General features: G+C 33.6%; 2 protein-coding genes across 2 annotated transcripts; both read right to left on the bottom strand.

Moving 5' to 3' along the window:
- Window positions 1–3,396: 3,396 nt before the first annotated feature.
- On the bottom strand, window positions 3,397–4,499 carry LOC127123667 (protein MAIN-LIKE 1-like). The gene is made up of 3 exons (XM_051053866.1): window positions 4,341–4,499; window positions 3,789–4,255; window positions 3,397–3,502 (listed from the first exon to the last, which is right to left on the bottom strand). Exons 2-3 carry the CDS (start codon window positions 4,169–4,171, stop codon window positions 3,397–3,399), a joined length of 489 nt encoding a protein of 162 aa, XP_050909823.1. The 5' UTR covers window positions 4,172–4,255; window positions 4,341–4,499.
- A 4,975-nt stretch (window positions 4,500–9,474) lies between these two features.
- On the bottom strand, window positions 9,475–13,175 carry LOC127120253 (protein AE7-like 1). The gene is made up of 5 exons (XM_051050665.1): window positions 12,896–13,175; window positions 12,694–12,799; window positions 12,503–12,602; window positions 9,943–9,988; window positions 9,475–9,847 (listed from the first exon to the last, which is right to left on the bottom strand). Exons 1-5 carry the CDS (start codon window positions 13,008–13,010, stop codon window positions 9,747–9,749), a joined length of 468 nt encoding a protein of 155 aa, XP_050906622.1. The 5' UTR covers window positions 13,011–13,175; the 3' UTR covers window positions 9,475–9,746.
- Window positions 13,176–13,812: the final 637 nt, after the last annotated feature.

The raw sequence follows: 13,812 nt of genomic DNA, 5'->3' as shown, positions 1-13,812 counted from the left end.
AACTTTAGTTATTTGAAACTAAGAAAATTAAAATGTTTGTTTGAAAGTTTTAAAACATCTAGTTTCATAACAGATTACTTTGTCTTTTTATAAAAAGTTTTCCGGTTGTATATTTGATTTTTTTTTGTCAATTTGATGGTTTTAGTCAACATAAAATTTTATTGGTAAACCGTGTAATTAAAATTAAATACTCAGAAATTTTATTTGATGGTTCTAGTAAAAAAATATTTGAAGTAATATAATATTCAGCATTATCTTTCATATCCCTTCATTTCCAACATTTTAGGAATTCTATATTTTTTTTAATAGTCATAATCTATAATGTTTTGATATTAAAAAATATTAGAGTTAGTAAGTGGGTAATTAACCAATATTGAGGCAAAAAAGGGAATTTATAAGTTTACTAATTTTAAACTTATGGAAAAATCATATTTCCTTAACTTACTAATGTAGAATTTCTAAAGTTGGTTGATACTAGTGTGTTGTCATTTTAAATTTTAATGTTGGTAATTCTTTCGGAACATGAAAGATCTGTAGCTCAAGTTGGCAGAGCGCTCTGAGTATTTTGATATAAATCTCGGAGATGTGGTGGTTCGAATCCATCCAGATCTGCAATTATTTAGTTTTTGTCTTTTGATCAAATGTTGTTGTTGCTTATCATTTTTTTGTAATACCATTGACTGAACAAGGGATAACGTATACGCCTGCATTTGATGTTTATAAACTTTAAGATCTGCTATTGTTAGTTTGTCTTTTGATCAAATGTGATTGCTGGTTATAACTGTTTTATTAATAATCTATTCACTGAAATTTATTTTTTAAATGTGAACAAGTGGATGTAGAATGTTCGAATCTGAAATGTAATAATTAATGTGAACAAGTGGAAATTTATTACTCCCTCGGTTCAGAAAAAGTAAAATGAATGTAATAAATAATTAAGAATATTATTGGTAAAAGAAGAGAAAAAGTAAAATGAATATAATAAATAATTAAAAATATTAAATATGACAATAATGATTAATTTTCTTGGTATGCGTAAAAAGTCAAAAAATAATACGTAAAAAGGAATGGAGGGAGTGATTTTTAGATAATAAAACTAAGTCAATTACTTATTCATAATTTTTAAAAATAATTAAGAAAAGTTATTATTGAGGATGCAACATCTGTTTAAGTTTATTGAGAATGCAGGGTATGTGTATTGGAGTAGAAAAAAGGATGACTCGGAAGTGGTGAGAGATATTTTGGGCACATCCTGATTCAGTTAAGTTGTTGAATATTTTTCCGATTGTGTTAGTTATGGATAACACCCACAAGACAAACAAATATAGACAACCTTTGTTTGAAATTGTTGACATGACATCGACCGAATTGACTTTTGCTGTTGGATTTGCGTATATGGAGTCTGAGCAAACAGAGAATTTTTGCTGGGTATTGGAGAAATTAAAATAGTTGTTTGTGAAGAAAGACATGTGTCCACAAGTGATTTTGACAGATAGAGATCTTGCTTTGGTGAAAGCAATTGAAGTTGTGTTTCCCAGCTCGATTAATTTGCTATGTAGATTTCACATTAACAAAAACGTTGGTGCCAAATGCAAACAACATGTGGTGAATGACCTGCAAAAGACGATAGACACATTATGGATGGAAGTTGTCTGGGCTAGTGATGAGGTTGAGTATGGTCAGCGGTTGCATCAACTTGAGCAAACATGTGTTGATTATAGTGGATTTATTAATTATGTGAAAGACACATGGTTGACTCCACATAGGCATAGATTTTAATTGGTACATCTTATAATTTTGTATGTGTTATTTTTATATCTGATATTATTTCTATGTAATTTTTATGTGTTATTTTCAATATTTTTAGGGTTGAATCTGCTCATTGGAAGTTAAAGCAGATGTTAGGAAACAGTATAGGTGATATGGTCAAATGTTGGGAAGCCATGAATAACAACTTGAGGTTACAACTGGGAAACATTAGAGCTTCTTTTCAAAAGAGTTTTTACGAAGTTGAGCACGCGCACGTAAGTCCCTTTTATGGTTATTTACGTGGTTCCGTATCTCGAGCTGCTTTGAGACGTATTGCTGAAGAGTTATTGAGAGTTGATTATGTTGGAACTAACAGGCAAATATGTGGTTGTATTCTTAGAACATCTTATGGGTTACCTTATGCTTGTGAGTTAGGAAGATACAGACTATATGGTATACCGATACCCATTGATGCTGTTCATGTTCATTGGAGGAAACTAACTATGGAAGTTGAGTTAGAGGTAGGTGAAGATGATGAATCAGAGGTGGATATGATTTCTGCAATGGATGAGTTGTGGAGACGATTTAGGTCATTAGATGTTATTGGGAAAAGGGCATTAAAGAGTAGGGTATGTGAACTAGCATACCCAACAATGACTCCATTGTGTCCACCACCTGAGAAAATAAAAACCAAAGGAGGGGTTTCCAAATGTCTCTATTTATTGCATTGGTTTTGTTAACCGCAATCATTGGGTTCAGGTACGTATTTATATGCCTAAATACAAACATTATTTCAGTTAATATTTTATGTTATATGACTTATCTTTTAATTATTTTACTTTATCAGGTTAACATGAAAGAGGGGTTTCCATTGCCACCGGTCACATTAGATTGGAAGAAATTTCGTTCTCATATAGCAACTACTTGGATGTTAGGATTTGCAGGACGTATGCAACATTGGCAATTACTTACACCTGTATTAACATGATTATGTACTCAAAACATAAATATGTAATCAAAACATGAATTTTATATTATTATGTCTATTATATTCAAAGCTTAATACATAAAATCAATGTGAACGAGAAATATGCAAAGCTTCAAATAAATAAGAAAACTGTGGATCTTCCTCTTCGGCATTAACCTGTGTCAGATAGCGATGAATCAATGTAGATACACGAGCCCAATCAGGATCAGATGGCCCGGCGTCATATACAGGAACTGGTACCTCTCTAGGAGCGTCACGATGGGGAGGGATCAACCGTGGATGGGAAACACAATAATACCACTCCAGATAACCGTCTTCTACATCAGATGGAGTGGTGGCCACGGTAGATGAACTGATCACAGCGATAACACTTTGATGGTAACTGATCCAATCAACATCAATATCCGTCGCCATCATACAATCCAGAGGTGGGGATGGAACATACTGCCTATACCCGAACTGACGTAAACATCTATCAGGCAAGTATGGAACAACTGTTTCACCCCACTTCAAACAGCCCCTGTAAAGACATATCTCATCAAATACACGCCATGCTCTATGATCCTCAAATGGTCGCCATATGACGTCGGCAGGTGTCAGCTCGTCTAAAATAGGTCGTAAATCATCGACCTTCAGGACCCCCTGCCTGTACGACCATCTCATCGCTCGAGGAAGACCACGGTTATCAACAGGTTTCCAATTCTCCCCTCTTTTTCCAACAGTTGGAAAGTACTCGTGAATCCAACACTGTTATAAAATACAAACCTAATAAATAAAACAAATTAAGTTAACATATTTTATAAAATGAATCCAACACTTAATAAACAAAATTAAATTAGATACCTGTAGGAGAGTAGGATATCCACCGAGCTGTTTGCAACTATACATGGACGCATCTCCAAGATATCTGTAGAGGATAACTAGTGCAGCTGCTCCCCAACTATATCCTGAACATCCATCCAAGTCCGTAAACAGGAGGAGGTATCGTGCCTCTACAAGTGTAAAGGTCTTATCAGCAAATATGGTGGAACCCATCAACATCAATAGATACGCTCTAGTCGCATATGCCCAGTTGGAAGCAGCTCTATGTTGTACGAATAAATCGTATAACCACTCCAACTTGTAATACGACCCCCTGCAGCTACGAACATGTGACTGTGCCTGACCCCGTGACACTCCTAGGTAGTCAACAACAAGTTCAACAGCTACCTCTTCAGTCACATCCCGAGGACTCCAGAAGATACCCTTGATGGGCAAGTGAAGTAGACATGCGACATCATCTAAAGTAATGCTCATTTCACCAAACGGCATGTGAAATGAAGATGTCTCTAGATGCCATCTTTCCACAAATGCAGAGACAAGATTTGTGTCTATCTTGTTCAAACTGGTTCTCTGCAGTGAAGATAAACCGGATCTAGATACCCAACTCTCCATCTGTGGTGGAAGAGCCAATGGAACCCTAGAAGTCAACTTCAGTCCATGTCCAGCAACCTTCAACTCTTTCTTTGGACCTCTTTCCTAAAAACAATTAAAACACATATTAGAAAACAAAATATGTTATATTCAACTATTATTCATTTTCAAATATAGCCCGTTTACTTACCTCACCGAACCATAAATGTCGAGCAACATGATGCTCGTACTTCACCAAAAGAGACGTATCGTACGACCCTCCTGGATATCCAGCCGGCTCCGCTGCAGATGAAGATGCACCCCGGTCTAACGTGCGGACTGGAATCCTACCATCTGCACCTCGTCTTCGAACCACTGCAAACAAAATATTTAAAAAATTAATTAAAATTAAAAAAAAAAAGAAAAAAAAAACGTACCGGAACACTTCAAAGAAGACTTCCGGAACACTTTCTTAAAGAGTTCCGGTATACATCATCCAAACCGGAAGTCTTTAAGAAAGACTTCCGGTATACAACAATCCAAACCGGAAGACTTTCTAAAAGACTTCCGGTTCAGTGCCCCTAAAAGGCAACAAACCGAAACTCTTTAGAGAAGTGTTCCGGTATACATTTAATGAACCGGAAGACTTACTCTGAGTGTTCCGGTTTACAATGCAAAAAAGCCAAATATTTCTCTTCTCTGGAACTCTTCAACGAAAATGATAAAAAAAAATTGAAATGGAAAATATACCCTATTTATATGAGGGTATTTTGGTCAAAAGAATTTAAATGTAGGGGTATGGGGCTAACTGTAGGGGTAAAAGGTAAAATTTTCTCAATATTAATGTCAAACAGACTAAAATAAATTGATTAAATTTAAAATTGGGCTTAAATTTTCAATTGGCCCAACTACTAAAAAATTGAGTTTACTAACCGAATCCGATTTAACCCGAAATCGAACCGTCCTAACCAATGTTTAGCCCTGGTTGACACTAAACATGGTTTGGAGACATATTGTAACTATTATATACATGCTTTTGCTGGTAGGTAGATGTCCCAATTTCACTAAGGTATGAGACTAGAGCTAGATTGTCAATTAATAAACAAACACAAATTCATTACCACATAAAAAAAACAAATCCTTCAATTTCATCATTTAAAAAAACAGTTTTACATGATTTCTCAATTAATAGCTTCAAACTAAATATTATTTTGATTACTGCTACCAAAATACCTATCATATACAAAGTAGAATCAATCAATCTATGTAACATATTGAAATCCCTATCACATATACAGTAGAATTAATCAATCATTTATACAACATGATCAAGTTGAGTTATGATTACTTCTACAAAAGTTATGATTCATGCATGCAGGTGTCACTGTTGTTCTTGCATCTTCCATGTAGAAATGTGTATAGGATTCATATTGGAGTTGTATTCATGATTCATATTATTAGTGTCCTTGAGGTGATATCTGCACATTTTATCCATTCAGTTTATAATGAGGAAGCATCTGAGAATTTCATCAACAAATTATGTCTGCATTGAATTTAGATTTCATGAACTTGGACTTGCATCGGATTTTAGAGGTCAATACTTTTAAGTTGGTTGGGATCTACACCGAGATTGTGATTTCCTAACATGAAACATAAACACAAAAGTGAAAAAAAGTTTTTTAATATGAAAAGAAATAAAATTATGAAAACTCTATTTGTTTTTAAAGATGAATTTGAATTTAGATTGGGGGATGGGAACTCCACTTTCTAATTTTTTAATTTTTCTAGGGTAGGAAAGTTAACAGAGTAAATTCTACATGTGGATATTCACGATTTAGAAATGCGAGTGAATGATGTTTACTTGAATAAGAATTATAACTTTAATTCATTAAATACTAATATTCTTTTGATTGTGTGTGACCACTTGAAAGCGCTCCCTATTTTTTTGAATTTTATGGTACTTGATTAACCTGAAAAGGCAATTTAGATAATATATATACTCACCGCGATGGTTAGAAATGACTCAACAAACTTGAATTTTTTTAGAATACAACGAACAATAACTTTTAGAAGTGGGTGTGGCATATTCATGCTCCTGAGAATGTGAAATTCTTCCTTTGGACAGTTTTACATAAGTCCCTTCCTATGAGATCGATGTTGTGTCATCGTGGTATGCTCTAAACAGATCTCTGTTCTAGATACAATCAGGACGTTGAGACGATTCTACACTGTCTGAGAGACTGTGAATTTGCTACTCGCTTTTAGAAATATATTGGCTTCCTGGATCCAATATTTTTTCAATGGGATAATTTATATGACTGGATTAGACATGGTGTGATTTTATTTTTTTGACTGCTTGCTGGTGGTTGTGGCACGCTAGAAAAAAAGGTGTCTTACTAATGAAGTGATATCTTCGTATACTTTAAAACTCATTACAGTAAATTATGCTAATTTGCTTACTAAATATTTTCTCAAGCATAATCAATCTCATCCAATAAGAAAAATCAATCGAATACATTCAAATGTAGTAATGTGATTTGAATGTTGATCACACTAGCCTCGATAATCTTGAAGTCTCGTGTTTTGGTAGATTAAACAAATAGGTAAAAAGGATACATGGTAAAAATCATGACCAATTTTGCCAATACACCAGATAAAAAAAACTGATCAAAACATAAAACATTGATGGTTAGAGTAATTGACCACAAGAGCATAACAAAACTATTTTCTGAACAAGAATTTCACCGTTCAGTTCATCAATCAATCTCAAGAATATTCACATCTCAGACATAACAGATTTACAAAACCAGAAACAAATTAAGATAACAACTTGATTAAAAACAGTCACCACCCTTGAATTGGCCAGCGTTTATCTGGATCTGGAAGCCATGAAGAACGTTTCTTCTCCTTCTTCTCCTCCACCGCCACCTCGTTCGCTTCATGGGTAGTGGAAGTTTTTGTGAGAGTTAGGACCTTACTCAGAAACCCAATAGTACCTTTTTTATTCTTCTTGTGTTCATCTTCCTCATCAAGCTTCATGGATTGTGAAAGTCTTTCATAGCCAGCGATTTTAGCACATTCTGAAGTCACAGATTCGGATGAAAGTAGTATGCGTTCTGATCTCGACATACTAAAGCTTCTTCTAAATTCCATAAACTCAAAAAGTGTTTTTTTTGTGAAACAAGAACCACCGAACGAGGATGGATCATATATGTTTGGTTAGAAATGTTGTTAGTTCGGAAAAGTTAATGATGTAATTACATGTTACATATTCTTTTTAGGAGGGAAATGATGGTCAACTATTGTGTGGACAATATTTAATAACTGTGTCATTGATGACTTTAATTTTAACTTGTTAGGTCATGCGTGCTGAGGTTGATTGAGAGAGACGTAAGAATATGGAAAACCATAGAATACAGAGCTTGGAATTTTGGAGGATTATTATTCTTTCTTTTTTGTCTATACTAGTATGTTTTTGACTTTTCTACGCGTTGCATAATTCAATGGTCAAAAAAAATTGCAAGGCAACTTATATGTTTTTTTTTTATCTCAAGAACGAGTTTTTTCATCGAGCAATCATCCTTAAAAGTTGTTGCCATATCAAGAGTTAAACTCATTAAGAACACACTTTTTGAATTTAAGATTTTTTTTTTTTTTTTGGTGTTCTTATGACCTAAGTTTTGATTGGGACACTTTTATTAACTTAAATCCGACTTAAATTTAAAAAGGATCAAATATTTCATAAGTGGTAAGACCAATGCTAAAAAAATTATCTTATGCTAACAAGCTACTTATTGTTCTGAAATCGTAAGGTATCCAAAACAGTGGATCAACCCGAGAATCTTTAGATGAAATATACAGTTTTCTTATAGTTTAATCAAAATCTCAAGTATGAACATGTGTTTGGCCATACTGCCAGATTAAAATTTTTAAAGAGTGTTTGTCTTTCAACTGTTGTGTTGCGTGAAGAGGATACACAATTAATACAGAGAAATTGAAACATCAAAGGAGTATTCAATATAAGAGTTTGGTGTCGGACTTCCAACCATTCTCTAGTCAACCTTAGATTAAATTTTGAAATAAGGGGATTCCTTCAAAAGTGTCGTATTTGATTTGGAGAATACTTCAAAAGAAAATTTCAATAAAAGATAACTTAGTTAGAAGGAGAGTGTTAGTTCAAGGGCGGGTAGGGATTGTTAGAGAATTTCGGAGTGAGGAGTTGGTTTCTCACTTTTTTTTAGTGCTCGATTTTTGAAGGTGTTTGGAGTTTCATTTGCAAGCTTGATCGGCAGAGGAAGAACATCATCTATGAAGTTAGCCGTTATTTGGATCACTTGCAAATGGAGCATTTAGAAGTACCGGAGCATTTAGAAGTAAGAGAACGATAAAGTTTTTTGAAATGAGAAGATTTAAGTTGAAAATATGGTAGAGAAGGCAAAAATATCGGCATGGAATAAAGTCAAATACATTATTTGATGACATAGTCATGCGGGGTATGAATCCTAAGGTGTGTATCTATAGCGCTGTCACACTAACATTTCTCTGAATTTTTATCTTGAGGGTGTTTTGGTTTCGAAGATCGAGCTATTGTCATTTTGCAGCTTTACTGAGTCGTGTCTTAGCTTTTCCCATTGAGGCCGGTGGTTCGCGTGTATTTCGTTCGTAGTAGCAATTATCACAGAAATGTGCTCGATTCGAGGTGTTCTGAAGGGCTGTTGCAAGCTATCTTTCTGTCTCGCCATTGTTTTGGCAATTTGCAACAGTTTGCTGTGTATTGGATTGGGGCATAAGAAATACCTGTGTTTGAATATAATTATTTTTGCCTTTTAAAAAAAAAATACAGAGAAGTTGGGATAACATCTAATACACACTAAAGAGGAACGCTAATGAGGCCCCAACAATTGCCGTTGTTGAAACAAAGACAAGATGAAGCATGTGAACAGACACTGGCACATGCAGCATCTCCAAACCTCCGTGGCACTAAGCACTAATAATGTCAACACTTATTTTCAATATTACATGAATAACTGATTCTGGTGCAACCAATCATATGCATTCGCAGTAGACAAGTCTCAACTTTTAAACAGTCTTTGAAAAACCTAATTTCCACATATGGCCTATAATGCATCTTGGACATGTTGATACTTGAACTTTAAATTCTATTTTTATTGTTTCATCTCTGAATTATAATAAGATTTTATTAGTTTTCCTAATAGTAATGCCCTATTTTGCTCCTGTAATTTGTAAGCCAGAGATCTGTCTTTGTACTACAAGAAGACAGTAAACAATGATGGTTGAAAATTGCGGCGGTTTAATTAAACCTATGTTTAAGTATTTTTGCTTACTTTTCACCTAAAATTTAACAGCTTAACATGAACTTTGAGTATGAGGGCTTGGTTAACCCACACACTGCTATACATACAGGTGCATATCTATAGTTACAGATACAAAACATATGACATAATGATTTCTAGCTTAATTTACATACATAGATACCACAAGCTGAACATGGAGCTGGGTTGGTTGGGAAGAAGAGGGAAAACCCAAAGAACTAAAGACATAATAATACTTTTTATTGCACTCATCTGCCGCTAATATCTTCACAATAGTTATTTGTTCACAGTTCATTGGAGTAGAGACACTCATCCACAAGCTGGCGTAGGTTTGGATTCTCTAAAGCGGCAGCAATTCTTTCTTTATCATTTAATTGCTTATTGACTGCGTGAAAATATTATTAGAAGTTCATGTTGTAAGAAAGAATTGGGAAAGGCTTATTCTTAGATGTTATTGTTTTAGCAAATGATTAAATTTACCTGATTCTTCATTGGCATGAGATCCTTGAGACACTTTGATGTCCACCTGCAAAGAAGAATTCGAGTAACAAATGAGATAAAAAAAAGAGAGAGAGAAGACAATTATACTATGATATAAGCAGTGTGGAAACTAAATTTTAGAATTGAGAATTGTGATTCTAAAGAAAAGAGAGAGTGTGCAGGTGAGAAGGGATTCAAGAGATGGACTCAGATTCCCTGCATTAGAATTTCCACACGATTACACACAATAGTTAACCTCGGTCATTGATTTCAAATCGGACGGTTCTAATTACATAGTCTATAAATTGATTTTAAACAATCTCAGTCATGGATTTAGATTAGACAACTGAAGTCTATAATGTAACTGCATACCACTTTCCAATAGGTACATCAAATACAGGAGAAGAATATCAAACCATGTGAACATAGGGGCAATAAGAGTTTAATGCCGCATACTTGTTTGGCATCAAAATATGCATTTATTGATACCTCAACAGAGACACTACAAACTTGCACACATACCACAGTTAAGAATCTCAGCAGCAACAACAACAACCAAGCTTTATCATACAAAGTGGAATCGACTACATGAATCAACTTTCTTCATAACTTCATTACATTGTACATGGTGCAAGAATCGCATCCCCTAGAGTCATAGCTCATAAGTCTAGTCAAGTATGATCAATGTGGAAACATAATTTGAGAACATAGCTTAATTTTACTATGTGACTCGACATATACATCTCTTCATAACATATCTTCACTTCTAGGTTACAATCTTCTAAAGAAATACTTTAATAACTTGTTTTTGTGTAAGCGTGTGTGATAGGACCCTGAGTCTGGACCTTAGTCTAGTAAGAGTTAGTTAGGATATTTCCTTTATTTTAGGGATATTCTGTTATAAAAGAGAGAGGAAGGGATTAGGGAATTCATTCAGAAATATTGTTAGAAACTTGTTAGGAGAGTTACTCTCTGGTCTAGGAGCAATTCTGCTCTAGTTAGGAGTTCATAGCACTCTGGTTTATCATTTCTTGAGCTTCAAGCTCATCTTTGACATTCAATAGAATACAGTTTGGTTATCTTGATTTTACCGTTCTATCAGTGTTACTTAGAGATCACATGTATGAGTCGTAGGATTCAGTTGGTTATAGATACAAGTAAGATTGTGTACAGTAAACCGATCCTTCTCTGATTTTATAGCACCAGGTTCATGCATTTGAATAATACTAATAATATTTAGAAAACCATGCCTTTGTTTTCACTTCTTAATGCCTCTCCTATACTCTCTTTCATTAGGTTTTTCTAACCTCCTATTCCTAGGGGAGAGTGGTCCTAGTAATCAGAAGTCTGACAAGATAGGTAAAGTCTAACGAGTAATTAATCCAACCAAGAAACAAACTTGGATACTATTGATCAAAACAATTTTAACTATAGTTCATTAGCCACTTGAGTCCAACCACTAGGTTAAAATGAAGTTTTCTTACCTTATCTCATCTCATCAATTTTTAATTTTCACAAAATTCAATTTTGCACAGCATTTGGTTTGGAATTTACTTGTATTCATGACGAAAACAAACTCTTTTCCTACTTTAAAAATGCTAAAGTTGAAAATTACTAACTCTTACAAGTCCAAAACAGCTACACTCTTTCAAGAAAAATAGTAGAGATGTTATCTTCACGTTACACATTGATGTAACTCCAACGTAAACTCAATCTCCACAAGTTTTGGGTGTTTTGAAAGTTCAGGACAGGTAAACCAATTTCCATATAAGAAATGTATGAGATTGATGTGCAATTTACATCACTCAAAGAAACACTGTATGAGTGTAAAAACCAGTTAATCAAAGTGTGTTTGGATTCACATTATGTCGGGTGGCACAAAAGTGTGCTACCGTGATTTTCCCCAAAGCTATCTATGAAACACTTGACACGTCGACACCGATAATACAACAACAACAATGACAACAGTCCGGCCTTATCCCACTAGGTGGAGCCGGCTACATGGATCAAATTATGCCATAATAAGCTATCCAAGGCCATATTTCTATCCAATTCGTTAATATCATATATTTATTAATAGCTTCGCTTATAGTTTTTTTAAGTCTTCATCTACCTCTAGTTGTTTGACTCCTCTCTATCTAATCTACTTTCCTTACAACAGAAACTACAAGTGTTCTCTCTACATGTTCAAACCACCTAAGTCTGTTTTCTAATATAGGTATTACCATAACGCTCTCTCTAATAGTGTCATTTCTAATCCTATCTCATCTAGTCTTACTACACATCCAACGCAACATCTAATCCCTGCTACACATGTGTTGGTGTCGTGTTGGACAACAAACACACCTTCACGTAGAAGTAGGTACTTCAAAGAATGTTACACTTTAGAATTTCAACCAAGTCTTAACATCACACCAAATTCGCAAAACTTACATTCAATCAAGCATTGAATAAGGTAACAAACAAACAAAAACAAAAAGCATATATCCATCCATTCACAACACATGAATACATAACAATAACTAGTGAATCAAAAGGGTTGAGTTGAGAGGGAACAAACTTTGAAATGAGGAGGGAAGTAGTGCTTGAGCTTAACTCTGAGACAAAGGCCAATCACAGTAACCATGCTACAGTGTGGAACAGTTGGCGTAAAAGTTATCCTACACAAACATAATAACTTCAAATTCATACTTCCATCAAATCAAAGCTCATAAATCTCAAAACAAAAGAAAGATTAAAACTAAAACTGACAGAATCCTCCCCAATTTGTCATCAACAGAAATTGATTCTTCAGATAGAACATTGAGCTGCTCCAAAGAATAAGGATGTTCAGGATCCCTAATATCCCTCACGAAATTTGTCAAAAATCAAAGTCAAGGATCCAAAAAACACATGCATAATTTCAATTTCAAGTCAAGTAAATAATGAAGAAAATGAATTAAAAGAAGGATATCATAAATATCGAGAGGATCAACGGAATCATCGGTGTGAGGAGGATCTTCGGAACGAGCGATTCTCTCTTTTTTGGCGTGAACCACGGGATTGGCATTGATCAAACCCAATGTCATCGTTTTCAAAAGTAACGGAATTTCTTCTTTTTTTTCAGCTTCAGTTCGGTGATAGATGAATGATGTGATGATGTTAGTCGGAATCAGTCTGCATCATTTCGCTTTTGGTCTACTTTATACATGTTTGTTCGTTAGTTCAATTTCGGTAGTATCAGATAGCCACGGTTTTCATTTCGTAAATAACTAGTAAAACACTAATGCCTATACACGTGTACTAATACGCATATTTTTTTTTTAAATAGAATAAAAATAAAATAATAAAAGGAAAAAATTGTTTATCAAAATAATATTTTTTTATATAAAAATATTTAAATTAAAAATATATCTTTTATATGATTATAATTTTATTTTAGCATTGTTTATAAAATGAATAAATAATAAATTCGATTCCATTATTATTCAATTTTTTTTATCAATAACTCTATTATTTAGATTTTATATAATTTTGTGCATTTATTTTTAAAATGTAATAAAAATAGAATGAGAAAAATACAAAATTATTTTTAAAAGAGATAATAAATTGGTTCCGTATATAAATTGACTTTACACCATCATCTAATTAAAATTAATTATTTTAACACATAAATATGGAAGATGAGAGAAAAAACGTGGAAGAACAAGTTATTAGAATAATTTAATTATAATATATTTATTTTATTTTTAATTATGATGCTTATGAGTCAAAATGATTTATTTTAATTTAATAATAATGTAAAATAGTTTTATACTGACAATGTATTCTAATTAATATATATATTTAAATAAAAAATATTTTTTCTTATATAAACATTATTTTTCTTTT

Source organism: Lathyrus oleraceus, chromosome 2 (genome assembly GCF_024323335.1).
Source record: "Lathyrus oleraceus cultivar Zhongwan6 chromosome 2, CAAS_Psat_ZW6_1.0, whole genome shotgun sequence".
Classification (NCBI taxonomy): domain Eukaryota; kingdom Viridiplantae; phylum Streptophyta; class Magnoliopsida; order Fabales; family Fabaceae; genus Lathyrus; species Lathyrus oleraceus.
The sequence above is the reverse complement of the archived record's forward strand: the minus strand, read 5'-3'. Positions and strand labels throughout refer to the sequence as shown.